Below are 18,322 nucleotides of genomic sequence, written 5' to 3'. Positions count from 1 at the left end.
GTCCATTATCAGAGATGACAATGAGAACTTCCAACCCTTTGCAGCAACATATGAATTTGTTTGTGCCATAAACTCCCCGAAATACCGCCAGTCTAACTGTGAAGCTGAGCGAGACGCACGCGCTATGAAAACCATACTGAAGAAGAATTATGGGCGCGATTCTCCGCACTCACGACGGGTCGGAGAATAGCAGGCGGCGCAAATTTTTACGGCGACGCTGGTCCGACGCCCTCCCGCTATTCTCCGAACCCGCACAAAACCGAGTCGCCATTCCCGCCAAACGCCTCCATTACGCCCCCGACACGACCAGAATCGCTACAAATTGCCCCCCCGGCTATTCACCGGCCCGGATGGGCCGAAGTCCCGACTTAATCGCACACTGTTTACACGGTGTGAAACACACCTGCTTTTTAAGTTCGTCAACCAGTCGTGCTGGCTGACGACTGCTTCCAGGAGGTTAGCGCACCGCTCAGCGCACCGCTCGAGTCTGGCCACAACGGGGAAGGCATCCCTGAGAACGGGAGGGGGGGTCCAGAGCGGGGGGAGTGGGGGAGACGGAGGGGGGAGTGGGGGAGACGGAGAGGGCAGTGGGGGAGACGGAGAGGGCAGTGGGGGAGACGGAGAGGGCAGTGGGGGAAACGGAGGGGGGGAGTGGGGGAGACGGAAGGTGGGAGTGGGGTGGGGGGGTTAGGTAGAGAGTGAGCGAGTGAGCCGTCCAACCCCGTAACAAAATGTCTGCCACCATGCCATGGAGTGCCGGTCACGAGGACACGGCCGCTGGTTCCCCTGTGGCTTACGGCCACAGGCCACTGACACAACGGTGAAGAGGACGTAGTTAACTGCTCGTTGGATGCAGAAAGTGACCTGGGGTTAGGCTGCCCGCGTGTCAGCAGCGCGACCAGGCCACCGGGACACACAAGTATCCCGTAGCTGGCGGCTGCCGAGTTGTCGACTAACCTCCGTCTAACATGTCCCATTTCTCTGCCCCCACCACCCTTCTGTAGGTTAGCACAATGTATGTGAACAGAACGGCTATGTTCTGCGCAGTGGTTGGGGCCGCTGCACTGCATTTGGAGATGCAGCAGCATCCACAGCCACAACCCGCAGTGGATGCAGGGCCAGCTGCAGCAGCAGAGGGAAGGGCCGAGGAGTTTCCAGTCGTCGAGCAGCATGGGGGGGGGGGGGGGGGGGGGAGGAGGAGGAAGAGGAGAGAGTGAGGGTGCAGCCACGGCGCCAGAGGCGACGACCAAGGCCGAGGGTGTACCGTGTCCGGGTCTCTTTCCTAACAATGACGGACATCATCTGCAGGAGGAGACTCCAGCTGAGTAGGCAGACGGTGATACATATCTGTCACCTCGTGGCGCACCTCGCCCCACGTGGAACGGGGGGAGGACACGCGATCCCGGTTGCCATCAAGGTGACGGTCGCTCTTAACTTCTATGCTACCGGCTCCTTCCAGTCTCCGAGCGGGGACGTCTCCGGGATCTCCCAGTCATCGGTGCACAGGTGCATCCGGGATGTGACCGACGCCCTCTATGCCATCGCGGACCGCTACATCACCTTTCCCGAGGACCAAGCAAGTCAAGACTCACGAGCTCGTGGATTTGCCAGCGTGGCCAGGATACCGAGGGTACAGGGGGCAATCGATTGTGTTCACGTCCCCATGCGCCCGCCTGCAGGGGACAGGGACATGTTCACAAACAGAAGGGGGACATACTCCATGAATATCCAGGTGGTATGCGACCCCCACATGAGGATCATGAATGTCTCTGCAAGGTTCCCAGGGAGTGTGCATGACTCCTACATACTGGCGCAGTCGTTCATCCCTGCAATGTTTGAGGGACGTCCCCCCCGGCTGAGGGGCTGGTTGCTAGGCGACAGGGGTTATCCGCTGAGGTCTTGGCTGATGACGCCTATACGGAGGCCTCAGACCAATGCGGAAACACGATACAACGAGGCCCATGCAGCAACCAGGGGTGTGGTGGAGCGCTGCCTTGGCCTCCTGAAGATGAGATTCAGGTGCCTGGACCGCTCCGGAGGGGCCCTACAGTACCAGGCCGACAGGGTCGCTCGCATTGTTGTGGTCTGCTGTGCGCTGCACAACATCGCGATGCAGAGGGGAGATGACCTCCTGCAGGAGGCGGAGGGAGAAGCCAGTGGCAGTGGTGCCAGCACAGAGGAGGAGGAGGAGAGGGAGGAGGAGGAGGCTGGCGGAGTGGCAGGCGCAACACGCAGACACGACCCAGGTGCTGGTGATGTCCAGGAGGCGGCACGACAGACCCGGCGAGGACGGCGGGCACCGACGCCTTGGTGGCAGCACGGTTCACGCGTCGCATGTGACTTCCCCGCTGAACACCAAACCACCACCTGCATCGCTAGTCGTGCAGAGGGTCAACACACAACTTCCACCACCACAACCCCCCCCTTCCTCCTCCCAACCCCTCTCAGTGTACACTGCTCCACTTAGACATCACCCTTACCACTGGGTCCAGACGGTATGGCACAACATTGATGGCTGTGTCAGCGGGTATGATCAGTGCCATGTGGAATGATGACAGCCCGCTCTGCGAAGAGCTGTGAGCTCAGAATCGTTAGAGAGAGTCTGACCCATGGCAATAGCTGAACCATCCACCTTGGTGGCCGCTGAGATCGTCACGGACACTCATCACGTGCCCGCGTGGGCTAGCTGTGGGAGGGGGTGGGGGGAGGGGCAGGGACTGCACACCCGGCACCGAAGTTTTCACCGCTCGTCAACCCCAGCGACACTCGGTCACCATCACGATTCCTGTGGCTGTGGAACAATCACACGGTATTACAAGTAAGGTGGAACAGTGCGTTTAATGTTAACAATTATTTACAGGTGCCCTAGCCCCTACAACTAAACTGTGCCCTTCACCCGTGCCAACTTACTCAGTGTCTATCTTAGTTGCCTTACGGGCCCTAACACTACGTCTACGTGAGTCCCCAGATGATACAGCAGGAGTGGAGGAGGATTGCTGCGAATCTCCCCCCTCGACTCGTTTCTCCTTGGCCAAGCGTTTCCTGGGGCGACCTGGCCTTGATGGGCCAGGCTGCTCTGCGGGCGTCTCGGGTGACATTGTGCCACCCTGCTCTGCCTGCTGCCCACCCGATGCACCAGGGATGGGACGGGGGGAGGCCGAGAATTCCGGGACGTCCCGTGATGGACTTAATGGGACGGGCCCCGAAACCTCCTCCTCCCTCGGGGAGCCCGGTGGCCCCCAGGCCTCACTTTGGGACAGAGGTGCGAGCGGGGAGGTGCCCCGTCGCACCACCGACACCTGGCGCTGCCAGTCCTGGAGGCCTGCAACGGTATCGACCAGGATCCGAAGGTTTGCAGACACGGAGTCCAGGGAGTTAGACATTCCCGCCAGGGACTGTGCGACCTCAACCTGTGTGTGCACGACGCCATCCAGCACATGTGTCAGGCGGTTGATGCTCTCGGCGACTGACTGCTGCGACTGGGCCATGACCTGGTGAGACTGGGCCAAGGCCTGCAGGGCGCCGGCAATGTCGTTTTGCCTCTGGCACATTGCTGCCTGTGAGAGGGCAACCCTGTCCAGGGCCGAGGATGACGCGTGCACATTAACCCCAACGCCTTGCATAACCTGACCCATTGCCTCCACCGCGGATGCCATCCGTGTGGTGTCGGATTGGGTCTCTGCCATGAGCGACACCACTCCCTGCTCGTGGACGCGGTTCGACTCCTCTAACAGCATCTGCAGAGCCAGGAAGGCTGCCCTCATCCCGTCATTGTCTCCCTGGGTTTCTTGAGGCATCTGCTGTGCGGGTGGGTTGAGAAACTCCAGGAACTCCGAAAACGTCTGGGAGCCAGCTGCATGCTGGGCCTGGTCTGGCCTCCGCGAGTCCAGGCCCTCGGTTGCTCCGACCTCCACCTGCTGTACCTGCTCAGCTGTGATGTGCGAACCAGACTGTGACCCAGGAGACTCATCACTAAATAGACCCGCCGGGGTGAATGTCTCTGGGATGATGGATGTTGTGGGTGATAGCAGTGCCGCAAGCCCGATGTTGTCGCAATTTAGCGCCTCCTCAATGGTGTCGGGCCGCTCAGAGTCCGGAGGGTTATCGCTGGCCATTTCCGTGGCTTGTGGTATCGCCACCCTCTGGGCGTCCTGATCCGCAGATTGGGTTGGGGAGGATGGGACTCCCCGCTGATCGGGTACCCTCTGTCGTGCGGCCCCGGGTGAGGTGGGGGCAGATGCCTGTGTCCGTCTGCAGCCAGACGGCCCTGGTCGTTCAGCATCACGTCCTAGGGAAGAGAATGAGACGGGTTATTTAGATTTGCTCGGCAGGCCGCTGGACGGTCCCAGTGGGCAGCGTGTGAAGGGACAGAGGATGGGGGAGGTATCCCAGTGGGCCGCGTGTGAAGGGACAGAGGATGGGGGAGGTATCCCAGTGGGCAGGGTGTGTGAAGGGACAGAGGATGGGGGAGGTATCCCAGTGGGCAGGGTGTGTGAAGGGACAGAGGATGGGGGAGGGGTGGGTGTTTGTCAAGGAGGGTTGGCTCACTTGTTGCAGCTCCGCCAACCTCGCATAGCGCGACATCCCGGGTGGCAGACCCCCCAACAAGGTCCAGTGCCCTCTGCTCAAAGGTGGTGAGGGGGTGCAGGTTGGGTGAACCCCCTCCAGTCTGGTGCCGCTCACGGGTGTTGTGAGCGGACTTGGCCTGTTGGGGGAGTGCACATAGGTAGATCATTATAATACGGCAGGTATCAGCAGTCCGTTCAGATACTGGCACAGTTTGGGGGTCAAGTTGTCATAAGACGATTGCATCTCTCCACGGGGCCAGAGCGCTGGGTCTGTGACAACTTTGTGAACCACCCTCAAATAACTCTGCCCCAATCCCCCTCCACCCCCCCGTGCCAGGGGGGGAGGTGGGTGATTAAGTAAAGGGGGGGGAGGGATGGTTGTGACCAGGGGGCACCTTCTTGGCACTTACCCTGGCAGCCCTGGTGAGGTCGTGAAGCTTTTTTCGGCACTGCTCTGCTGAGCGAGGGGTCTGCCCCACAGCACTGACGGCAGCACCCACCTCACGCCAGGCCTGGCGTACCGCGCTGGCAGGTTGGCGATGCCCTCTCCGCGGGCAGATGATGCCCCTCCTCTGCTCCACAGCATCGAGCAGTGTCTCGACATCGGCCTCCACAAAACGAGGTGCAGCTCTCCTGGGCTCCGACATCATGGCCACAGATTCTGTGCTCGCCCGCGCCTTTTTACAGCGTCGGGCGGCGTCACGTGGGCGTGATCGTGTCGTTGCCGCGTTCCGTCGTCATCGCGCACGTGATTGATGCGGCCGCGTTCCTAGCCCATTTCCCAGACGTGAATACGTCGGGAAATGGACCCTTCCCGACCATCGTAAAACGCGCCCGTTTTTTTACGACAATTTCGTGATTTTTCACGGGTGCGGAGAATTCCGCCCTATGATTTTGAGCTCACGCTGCTTAGATACAGCTCCACACCATTGCATAATAGGTTTGCCCCGTTGAGCCTCTGATGGACCACGGCCGAAAGACGCAATTTTCTTTACTGCCCCACACCTTACTACCAAATATCAGAGTGGAAGACATGACCGAGCTAGGAACAAGGGAGAAGCCTATCAAGTACGTCAAGCTCATACGTTTATCCAGAGGCATAGGACTCGAGACCTGATTCCAGGGAGGGGCGAGAGAGTATGGATCAGAGTGCAGAGCCTTGTGGGTGTGGTAATTGAGCAGTTACAGCAATCAAGATCGTATCCACTCAAGACACGGACATCATTCAAAGGAACAGATCAGTCCAAATTTCACTGGACAGAAAACCATTAACATCATGGGCAAAGTATCCTGAAAGAGAATGTCACAACAACAGAACCACAAATGTGGGAAATCAGGAATTTCAACCCCTACAAACTGACCTCCGCAGAAGGAGCTTTGCATTCAGCAGGGAAGACCAGTGAAACCACAAAAACAGCTTTCCCTTGAAGAGAAAACTTTGGGAGGCGGTGCAGGAGCATGTGTGTGTAATAATAACGGAGATAAAGATTCACAGTGAGATATAAAGGGTTAACCCTGATAGCTGCTGAGCATCTGTGTAAGGAGATATGTTGCAGTGATGTCACTCACAGAGAGGAGAGGACTGTGAAGCATCTCAGAGCGAACTCCAGCTATGTCTTTGTCTTTTTTTTAAATAAATTTAGAGTATGCAATTTTTTCCAGTTAAGGGGCAATTTAGCGTGTTCAATCCACCTACCCTGCACATCTTTGGGTTGTGGGGGTGAAACCCACACAAACACGGGGAGAACGTGTAAACTCCACACAGACAGTGACACAGAGCCAGGATCGAACCTGGGACCTCAGCGCCATGAGACTGCAGTGCTACCACTGCCACCGTGCTGCCCTGTCTTTATCTTATTTAGTATTTTCAAATGGTTAGCATGTAAATAAATAGTTTTGAACAAAAGACCAGTGCCCCCAGCAAGAACTAACTCTTCTGGAGCATGTAGCCAATAAATCGCGAGATAAACCCACAATACCAGACCCACCTCAAAGAAAATCCAAAACAGTCTATAATCCTACTGCCCGAATTTTCAAGATGCGGTAAAGAAATTTATGCCAATACATTTTGAAAATTTGCTGACTATATAATTTACAGAGCATGTTGTCAAGATGTGTCTGTGTGTGTTCTATGAGTCTGCGAGAGTGCACATAAGACAATAGCCCAGAGATTTGGTCACACAATGTTATTCTTTAAATATCAAATAATCTCTTAAGCCTTTAATATAGCAGGCAGGAAACACATGCTCTCTATGAGCCAATAAAGTTTTTTGCATTCATAAGTGAAAGAGAAGTTCAAACATGAGAAGAACTTAAGAACGAGGACTAGGAGTAGACGATTCAATCCCTCGAGCCTGCTTCACCATTCAATAGGCTCATCCCTGATCTCACCTCCACCTCATCACCTTCTTGCCCACTCCCCTTAATCCTGCATCCCTCTAATTAAAACCTCCTTAAAATGGTCCAGCATTCACTACACTCTCGGGTAGAGAATTCCACAGATTTATAACCCTTTGAGTGAAGTAATTCCTCTTGATTTCTGGTTTAAATTTGCCACCCTTTAGCCTAAAACTATGGCCTGTCGTTCTAGAATGTCCAATCAGGAGAGTCATCCACTCTGCTTCTACCCTGTCAATCCTCTTCAGCAATTTATATGAGTCAATTAGATATCTGCTTATTCTCCTAACTCCACTAGTGTCGGCTTAAACTGCTCAATCTCATTTCATAAGAGAAGTCTGGAGTCCCTGGAATCAATCTATTGAACTTTCTCTGAACTGCCTCGAATGCATTTACATCCTTCCCCAAGTAAGGGGACCGAAACTATGTGCAGCATTCCAGATGTGGTTTCACCAATGCCCTATACAGTTGCAACAGTACCTCACTAGTTTTACACTCTATTTGGTTAGCAATGAATGCCAAAATTCCATTGCCTTCCTTATTACCAGATGCATCTGCATACTAACTTTGAAATTTGTGCACAAGGACACCAGATCCCTCTGCACCGAAGCATTTTGTAGCTTCTCTGTTTAGATAATAAGTTGCCTTTTTATTCCCCCAACCAAAATGGATAAGCTCACACTTACCTATATAAAATTCTATCTGCCAAATTTACCTTTACTCTTTTTATTATTTTTTAGTAACCACCTGTTGGTCTTTTAAAGTTTTCCAATCCTCCAGCCTGCACAGCCTTTACAATATGGTATGTCTTAGTCTTTGCCTTTATGTTATCTTTAACCCCCTTGCTTCGCTGCAGATGCATTTTCCGCCTCTTACAATCTTTCTTCCCCTCTGGAATATATTTTATTTGAGAGGAATTGAACATAGAAGATAGAACTGTACAGCACAGAACAGGCCCTTCGGCCCTCAATGTTGTGCCGAGCCATGATCACCCTACTCAAACCCACGTATCCACCCTGTACCCGTAACACAACAACCCCACCCCCCCCCAACCTTACTTTTATTAGGACACTACGGGCAATTTAGCATGGCCAATCCACCTAACCCGCACATCTTTGGACTGTGGGAGGAAACCGGAGCACCCGGAGGAAACCCACGCACACAGGGGGAGGACGTGCAGACTCCACACAGACAGTGACCCAGCCGGGAATCGAACCTGGGACCCTGGAGCTGTGAAGCATTTATGCTAACCACCATGCTACCCTGCTGCCCCTATCTCCTTAAATATCTGCTACTGTTGATCAAATATCCTACCTATTAGTCTTTCTGCCCAGTCCACTAGAGGCAAATCTGTCCTCATGCCTGTGCAATTTCCCTTGGTTTAACACCAGAACACTAGTGTATTACTCAAGTTTATTGCCCCGAAACTAAATTTGAAATTCAAACGTGCGATGATCACCCTTCCCTTGAGGATCCTTTATTATCAGATCATAAATTAATTCCATCTCATTATGCAATACTAAATCCAAAACAGCCTTGTTGATTCAACAACATATTGTTCCAAAAAACAATTTCTAATGCACTCTATGAACTCGCCCTTGAGGCTACCCTTGCCAATTTTATTAATCCAGTCTATACCCATATTAATATCACCCATGATTATTGTCGTACCTTTCTTACAAGCCCCCAGTATTGCCTGGTTTATACTGTGTCATCCTGCGGAAGTACTTTTCAGATACCTATAGATTACTGCTAGCAGAGACTTATTTCCTTTGCTATTTCTTATTTCTACCCAGACTGATTCTCCATCTTGATCTCCAGTGTCAATATCATTTGTCACGACAACACTGATTCCTTCCTTTACTAAGAAAGCTCCACCATCTACGACTATCCTTCAGAAACAGAATACCCTTGGATATTCTACTTCTAGTCATGATCTCCTTGTAACCATGGGCGTGATTCAACAAGACAAAATCAGTTCCTTTTCAAACGCATTGAGCGGGGTGTTTCCCATGTCTGCAACATTGACAAAGACCACGCAATGGAATGGCCTTGGCTGATTAGAGCAGCTCACCAATGCAGGAAGAGTAATCGCAGATCAGGGTGGCCTTTTTCATGGCCGCCCTGATCTTTCGAATCCTCTCAGCTAAGCCATTGGCCTCCGGACCCCCACCCCATCTCTTAAGGACAAGGCACCCATAGGTCCAGCTCCTAGCACGAGGAACCTTGGACTCTGGCACTGCCAGCCTGTCACCCTGGCAGTTCCCCTGGCATCCTGGCAGTACAAGGGTGCACTACCAGGGTACCCATGCAGCACTGCCAAGTAGGCAACACACCCAACAAGGGTGAGATCCTGATTGCAACGTGCGAGACGTTTCAAGCCCCACGAATCACATGAGATTCAATGGCCTCGTTGCATCTCCAAGTTGGGCATGATGAAGTCGGAAAATCGCGTCCCATGTTTCATTAACCGCCACCAAATCGTTTGCACCATTACATTAATTTTATTCCGAATGCTACGCACATTCAGGTACAAAGCCTTTAAGTTTGTCCGATTATTACATTTTCCTATTCTCGTAAGATTCCCTGGTGACAGCCCTACTTATTTGATTTTCCAAGACTCTGGTCCTAGCATACTTCAAGCAAAACCCACCATAATGGAACAGGTCCCTCTTTCCCCAGTACTATAGCCGAAATCCCGAGAACTCAAATCCATTTCTCCCACACCAATCTTTGAGCCACAGTTACCTCTTTCATCTTGTGGCTCAGGTTGTAATCTGAAGATTAATATCTTTGTGGTTCTGCATTATAATTTAGCATCTAGCTACTCATATTCCCTTCACAGCACCTGGGGGAAACTAACGCAAACACGGGGAGAACATGCAGACTCCACACAGACAGTGACCCAAGTCGAGAATCGAACCTGGTTCCCTGGCACTATGAAGCAACAGTTCTAACCACTATGCTACTCTGTCTCCCCCCCCCCCCCCCCCCCCCCCCCCCCAACTTGAATGATTCTCTGTATCACAGTGCTCTGGTCAGTCTGCTCATCCTGCTCTCGCCCACACAGGAAGCAAGAATCTCAACCCGATCGGACAAGGGTAGGGGTTTACGCTCCTGCAGTACTACCACTTGGACACTTCTGCCAGCCTCACTCGTAGTCACACCTTCCTGTCCCTGACCACTGAATATGAATAAATCTTTATTGTCACAAGTCGGCTTACATTAACACTGCAATGAAGTTACTGTCGCCACATTCTGGCGCCTATTCGGGTACACAGAGGGAGGTCAGGTGCCCTTTTGGGGAGGTGCGGTGCCCATTTAAAGGTGCTCGTAAATATCCTGCCCTTTAAATATTTGGGGGGAATGCCTGCAGTGTTAAAATAAATCAGTGCTACCTATTTCACTCTGTAGACATAAGCCTGAGGGTTACCTTTATATGATTAGTGCTGCTTGACTGATTTCACTCCTAACATTATCACTGTGGCGTACTTGTCTATTCACAGTTTAATTGACAGCTCAAAGTGCTTATGAAGTCTTTGAAGTGCACCTATGAATATAAATACTTGTTCTTATATGGGATTAAAGGAAGTTAAATATAGTTAAAGGTTTTTTTTAATCAGTTGGAGTGTTTTTTGAAATAGTGGCCTGGATTCTCCAACCCGCGATGCAGAAACATGGATTGCGATCAAGCGGAGAATCGGCCGTCCGCCTGAAATGAAGGTTCGCGCCAGGCTCCAAAGAGACCGCTATGCTCCAGCCCTCCACTGGTGGTAGGATCTGGGTTTTGCCCGCGTTCCAGCAGGAGGATGCAAATGGGTCGCATTGACCCAATAGAATCCACTTAGTGGACCCAGCAACTTAATCTCTGGGCCCCTCCGATTCTCTAGTCCTCTCGGCCAGGAATCACCTGGGCTGGATTAACTACAAGCATCGCCAAACGTGAAACTGACGTGGTGGACCTCGCGGTAGGCCATGGGGGCAATTTCTTAACAGATTCCTGACTAAAGAGACCCCGCACAGTGACCTACTATCTAAAGGGACCACACACTGGCCCCTCCCCAAAAAAGAGACCCTGTCTGGAAGCTAGAGAGCAGTCCAGACAGGGGCAGTGAAACAAAGTACAGTTGTAACATTCATCTGGAAGCGCCACGTGTCTTCTTGGAAAGTGAACAGTTCAACCTGTTTTTAAACCCCTCAGATCCTGTAGCTGCATGCCATTCATTCATGTCTCATAGTAGGCTGTGATTGACAACTTCCACAAAACTGCTGTGAGCCTTGCTTCATTCATCTTCTTCACTCTAAATGCTGCAACCACAATGTTTACAAATATATATCAACCACTTGAAAGAGAGTTAAGTGCATTTCAATCGCACCCTTCACGCTGGAAATTGGAAGGTTGCCAGTTTGGCATGCCACGGTGCCCAGGCGGCATCAGGAGTGCCAGGGTCCACCCTGCCCAGAGCCTGACCACCCAGAGGGCCCCGACCGCCTGGGACACCCCCCATCCCCACCAAGTTCCACATTTGTGCTAAACGGTGCCTGCTTGGTTAACTCCGGTGCGAACATATTTAAGTGAACTTAACTACATACTTATATATGTAAATCTGGATCCTGTCCATTGAGGGTAGGATTTAGATCACAACGCCTCACGAGACCTAACGAGTTGGGCACAGCAAGGCCATTTGATTGTGCTCACCATATGGGAAATGCAATTTCATTACAATTATTGGTTATTTGATATTTTCTGCCATTTACCTTGGACCTACTCGGATATCGACTGGACCATTTATAATTCTGTAAAGTGTGACCTCATTATGGCAGTATTTGAAAAAAATAAATGCTTTGGAGGAGTCCTGATTTCTAATTTTTTTCTTTTCAGACATAAACGAATGTGCCCTGAATCCACTTCTGTGTGCATTCCGCTGCATTAACACCTTTGGTTCCTACGAATGTACATGCCCTGCTGGTTACACTTTGAGGGACGACAGGAAGATGTGCAGAGGTGAGGACAAGTGGCAGAAGAGAGCCAGTTCTCACTGTCTGAAAGTTGACAAGTGTAAGACTCACGCAGAATATGACCAGGGTTTATGTGATTGGGATTAGACAAATTACAGTCTTTTATCAATTCAGTTTATCCCATATTTATTCATTGTAATCACCTAATCATAGAAAGTATATTATTGCTGTCGAGAGAGTGGGTGCCAAGGAAAAAGATTGACTAGGGTTGTACATTATGGCAGAGAGATTAAGGAAATTGATTTCTTTGGAAAAGAGTCTTTGAGCTGACATAATTGAGGTTTACAAGATTGTTCAGGGCATTGACAGAGTTGATCCTGGTCATTTTTCTGCACCATGATTAATATTGAAGCACCACAAGGCAAAGGTTATAACTTAGCAGTGAGAAGGAATGGAGGAACATTTTCTCACCCAATACAGGTTAGGTTACAAGAAGGCAATTGAAATGAACAGTGTAAATGAATTAAACACACAATTGCATGCACTTCTGCAGAGAAAAGCAATTGAGATATAGGATTAGAAAGTAGTTGGGGTGAGCTGATGCATTAAAAAAAAGACAGGCCTGTTGAGTCTTTTCCTATTTCTGACAGCATCTATACCATCGAATATACAGTGGAGAAGGAGGCCATTCGGCCCATATGTTTTGCTTGCTTTTAGCCTGCCAATTATACTGTAGGTTAAGAGGGTTCCAAATCTAATCCTAATCTAAATCTATTGCTCCATATTGTACTCACGATATACCTTGAACAATGGGAGTTGATATCAACTTGTTTTATCAGCGCGTCAACAAACATGTGAGCAGATCAAGCTCCAAAGACTACGATCCGTTAATGGCATGTGCCCCGAGAGAAACCAAACAACATTGCTACACTGTTTCTGCTTTTGACTTTGAATATAATTTACTGATTTTCGCACCAGACATCAAACTTGGTGGTGACTTTGAAACATGCAGGTCTTTTTTTCACTTTATTTTCTTCCTTTTATTAATTTAAAAAAATATAATCAGTGTGTTAGATAACCTAAAATCCAGAGCTTGCTTTCTAATTTGCGAATCAAATTCCCACCATCTTGTTTCATCACAGACCTCGATGAATGTGCTCAGGAGCTCCAAGACTGTGAGTCCAGAGGAATGATGTGCAAAAATCTGATCGGTACCTTCATGTGCATCTGCCCAACTGGAATGGTCCGCAGACCCGATGGAGATGGATGTATTGGTAAGACCTTTCTGACTAGCTGCAAAGGACATGAAATCTGGGTTAAACTCTGTCATTTAGTGAATCAATGCAATGAAATCTTCTGGAGACTGATTCTGAGGACTATTGTAGGAAATGAATAATCATGTGTTACAGATAGCGCAATTGAAGGGAGAATATGCAGCTAACATAAATGCCCAAAATGTGCCAGCTTTCAGATGGTTAGGGAGAGGAAATAGAAGCAGAGAATAACTTTGGGTCTCTGCGCAGTGTGTGCATTTGATCTGCATTTTCTGGGGCGGTGCCACAGGGGCAAAGAATCATGGAATCCCTACAGTACAGAAGGAGGCTATTCGGCCCATCGAGTCTACACAAACCCACTGAAAGAGCACCCTTCCTAGGCCCACTCCCCTGCCCTATCGCTATAACCCCACCTAACAGTTGGACAATTTAGGCAACCGTTGGACACTAGGGGGCAATTTAGCATGGCCTATTCACCTAACCTGCACATTTTTGGACTATGGGAGGAAACCAGAGCGCCCGGAGGAAACACAGGCAGATTCCACACAGATACCCAAGGCTGGAATTAAACCTGGGACCCTGGCGTGAGGCAGCAGTGCTAACCACTGTGCCACCGCACCACCTGAAGCAGCCACCTGAAATAGGAATGAGTATTTAAATGGTGTACAGATGGTAATAGGAGCGATTTTATATTGTCTTCCACGTCATTTTGCAGAGACTTCACTGGGCACTTATTGGGAAGGAAGGCCTTCAATGGGACTTGAGTTTTAAAAGTTGCAGGGTCATTCAGTCAGACCGAGCGATCTGTAAAGGCGAAGCCAACCACTTTGTTTGCTTCAGATAATTGTTTTCTCATTCTTTAGTCCAGCACAGCCACACAGCAGTCACTGCAGCCAATTGGCTGCAATTTCTCCAAAGAGAACAGAGCTGAAATTTGTACTGTTAACAAGAGGCCTGCGGCAGTGCACCAATTCCTTATCTTGATTTGGAGCCAGTGCTGATTTTAGACATTAATCCCACTCTATATTCATTCATGTATTTAAAATATCTGAATACCGAAATATAGCCAGATCCAACTAAACTCAGACCGAGTGTTTGGAAAAAGTGCACAGGACTGAAACTGGAGCAATAGGGAATTGGGGGAGGGAATGGGGAAAATTAAGCATGAACACCTCTAGACCACCTTATGAAGTTAAACAGCGATGTTTACCTCTGGTCAGCCAGCGGCCATTTGATAACTGTGTATTTGCCCTGCTCCAAACAGGTAACCTATCAAAAGCTTATGCTGGTTCCAACACAAACACAGAAAATACCGGACAATCTCAGCAGATCTGACCGCATCTGTGCAGAGAAAGGGAAGCTCACATTTCGAGTCGAGATGACTCTTTGCCAGAGCAGTGTTGGTTCCACACCTGACTCATGATAATTGAGGTAGCAGCACCAATCTCAAATGGTCCCTGCGCGACATGCATGAACCTAGCACCCATGTGCCCATCTTCAGGCACTTGGATCTGATTTTAACTCCTTGTCTTGCAGAAACCACTGTGGGGTTAGTTACAGTGAGGTCAAACCCTTGTCTCCTCTGGTCTCTCTACGGCATGTCCTGATCGTAATCAGCCCTTTTTGAGCAGGCGAACAATACACTGTCAAGAAGAAAACGGGGTCCATCTTTAAATATGTAAACTGGAATAATAGGTTAGCAATGTGCGTTGGGCAGTGAGTTTTCCTATTGGCCGGGAGCCATCTTTGAAGCAGATTTGATGTGTTTAATTGCAGGTTATCTTGTGGGCCAGGAGGAGCAGGAATGCTAAGGAAGCCTTGGGCCACAATTTATCTAGCCTCCCCAACCCAGTTGCAACCAGAAAGTTCCCCACCACCATCCCAATCCATCTAATCACCGTTAGAAGTCCCGCTCCTGCCTTAACTGGAGACCATTCTCATGCATCATTTCAAATAACGGATCTGACCGCATTCAGAAGGGACTCTGAAGAGTTATTGAAAGGAGGCCTGGCCATTAAGGTCAGCTGAGCTATTACTTCCCCGGAACTCAACAATGTTTCAGGGATTGCACACTTTGCTCTGGCCTCACTTTAAAATGCACAATTATGACTTTAACGTTGTTACACAACCGATCTCACAACCCTACTGATCCCCCAATCTCCCCCGTCAACTACCCAACTCTTCTCTGCACCCCCAACCCACACCTGACCTGTTCTGACCCGATCTCAATACCCTATCTGCCTGCCATCCATTCCACCTGCTACCTTATATACCAACTTCCCTACCCACCTGCCAGCCGCACCCACCTGGACACTTACCTCACCCACCCTGCCTCCTCACCCACATTCACACAGACATTCATGCACTAACACACTGGATAGCTGTTTCAATGTCCCAGCTTTTAAGTGTGTTACTGAATGCTTACCAGAATGCAGCAGATAGTGATGTACAAAGGGGGTGGGACTTGTTTTCCCTGATGACACAGTGCTACAAAGAAGCAGTTCAACTTCAGGCACGCTCTACATTTCTGGAGAAACCGGGATTAGAAGTCTCAGCCAGAAATGCGGACCTCCAACATGGTGGAGAGAAGTAGGAGCAGAGTGGCAATCCAACGGTGATTGCCACACATCATAAGATTCGGACTAATCTAGTTAAACATGGCATTATTTGCTCCCCGTGTTTGCATGGGTTTCGCCCCCACAACCCAAAGATATGTAGGGTACGTGGATTGGCCACGCTAAAATTGCCCCAGAATTGAAAAAAATGAATTGGGTACTCTAAAGTTTTTTAAAAGCATGGCATTATTTGATTGAATTTGCTCTGTGCGATATAAGTAACCCATCTATTGAGATATGAAATTATTTCCTTTGGTATTTCAATGATGATTTGAATATGTTGCGGTTTTGCAACATATCCAGAGATTCTATTGAAATTTGCAAATAAATTTATCAATAATACACAGTATGATCCTGCTTCTTTATATCAAAGAAGCCCCGAGATTTATGTAGATGTTGAGAAGCCTATTAGTGAGTCTAAAAATAACTTGTACAATCACCTTTTTGTACAGGAGGTGAAGGAATCAAAATAGTTTGGTTAAAAGTATGTTTTTTTTTCATTTTAAAAATTGCTTTGAATCTTGACCAATTCTAGATGACAATGAGTGCTGGAGCAAGCCAGGCATCTGTGAAAACGGACGCTGTATAAACATTGTTGGCAGCTACAGATGTGACTGCAGTGAAGGATTCCGAGCAACCCCCTCAGGCACCGAGTGCATTGGTAAGTCCAATTTACATCAATGTTTCAGAGCCCTAATCCTTTTGAGCAGTAGATGCAACTGTATATCCGATTTTAATTGGAACAGAGTCCTCCACAACTATCAATCAATTTGGAATTCTGAGATTTACGAACCAAAATGTATTCACAATGGTTCAGAAAACCAGGAAAGGACAGGAAAAAGTTCCAATATGCCAGCTACGTCAAGGAACAAGGACAGGATCATGAACTGATCCTGTTTGGTGAAGTTAAGAGTGAGTAGCAGAGGAAAACTCAAGTTTAAAGTGAGAAAGCTGCAGGAGGCAGACTCAAAGTAAAGTAGACCTCTGAGAGGCCAGTGATCCAAGGAGACAGTTGAAGGTCTGTGACTGCTTACTATGGGCCTGTGAAGCCCATCTGAAGTTGTTCTGTTGGTACAGCTGAATACCTGAGACAGTGTGTGGAAGGCGAAGCTTGAATACATATGGTGATCCAGAGGTAAGGAACATTGAAAGGAGAGATCAAAACCCTCGAGTTAGATCCTTGTGGAACATGTCCAAGAGAAAGCATAATTTGCAAGAAGATTCCAAAGGCACTTCTTCGAGAGTGGAGATCGGAAACTCCCATGACTAAAACCGAGTCCAATGAGGCCAGTTGGTTCGCAATGTGACAAGCATATGGAGGAGTTAATGAGAGACTCATAGCATCTGTTTGGGGAGGCATCTGTCACTTGGTTTCACAGTGTGGTGTGTCTGACCGCAAGTCACCTATTGGTTTACTAGACTGTGTGTTTATCATGGACATTGGAGTACAAGATAGATTTGGTCATTTGCGTTATCCTTAATTTTCTGTAAAGGTGTAGTTGTGGGAAAAGGAGTAGTGTATTATAGAATTTACAGTGCAGAAGGCCATTCCGCCCATTGTGTCTGCACCGACTCTTGGAAAGAGCACGCTACTTAAGCCCACACCTCCACCCTATCCCCGTAACCCAGTAACTCCACCTAACCTTTTGGACACCAAGGGAAATTTATCATGGCCAATCCACCTAACTTGCACATCTTTGGACTGTGGGGGGGCAACCGGAGAACCCGGAGGAAATCCATACAGACACGGAGAGAACGTGCAGACTCCGCACAGACAGTGACCCAAGCCAGGAATCAAACCTGGGATCCTGGAGCTGTGAAGCAACTGTGCTAACCACTGTGCTGCCGTGCTGCCCTAAGTTCATCTTTTCTTGCTTAACAAATGTTTTATTCTTTTGTTGAAAGTTAATCCGGAGGTTCTGTGACTGTTCCCATTTCTCTCCACATTTCTGAACAAAAAATGAAAGTTAGGATCAATCAGGCCTTGTTCCACCTTCGGACCTGACTTGTCCAGCAGCAACACTAGCTGGAATCATAATACCACAGAAGGCTGATTGGAGAGACAGAAGGGAGCTGTGGGATTCAAACCTGCCACAGTGGCAGTAGGGAGGGAGACTGAGGAGCTAATATGTTGGGGTAAGGATCGAGGAGGAGAAGGGGTAAGGGGAATTGCAAACTTACTGAGGTAAGAAGCAATATGTGATGGAGCCAGGTGAGAGAAAGGGAGAGAAAGAAGCACTAAAACTGTTTAAACTTTTACAAAAAGGAGATAAACTTGGGTCTGCAGCAAAAGTTGAAATACAAAGGTAAACGGCACAAGATGAAAAGCATGTTACATTGTCATGGCAGAGATTAGATTACACAACTTAATTGGGATAAGGTTGTATTTTTTACAGCTGAAGAGTTTTCATCTTTCAAGAGCTGGCTGCGCTGCTCCACAATACTTATGTTTGTATTAGTTGCTACAATTTGGAAGGAATTGCATTCCCTTGTCAAGGTGCCAACATGG

At 49.1% G+C, this 18,322-nt stretch overlaps 1 protein-coding gene across 1 annotated transcript in view; it reads left to right on the top strand.

Annotated features, from left to right (window-relative positions):
• Positions 1-18,322, top strand: part of LOC119970306 (fibrillin-2) — a 433,007-nt gene that overhangs the window by 366,519 nt on the left and 48,166 nt on the right. The window contains exons 54-56 of the mRNA XM_038804706.1: positions 11,848-11,970; positions 13,067-13,198; positions 16,349-16,474. Of these exons, the coding sequence (XP_038660634.1) occupies positions 11,848-11,970; positions 13,067-13,198; positions 16,349-16,474 (381 nt within the window). The remainder of the gene's footprint in view (positions 1-11,847; positions 11,971-13,066; positions 13,199-16,348; positions 16,475-18,322) is intronic.

Source organism: Scyliorhinus canicula, chromosome 8, assembly GCF_902713615.1.
Source record: "Scyliorhinus canicula chromosome 8, sScyCan1.1, whole genome shotgun sequence".
NCBI lineage: Eukaryota > Metazoa > Chordata > Chondrichthyes > Carcharhiniformes > Scyliorhinidae > Scyliorhinus > Scyliorhinus canicula.
Note: the sequence above shows the minus strand (reverse complement) of the source record. Positions and strands in the feature narration are given on the sequence as shown.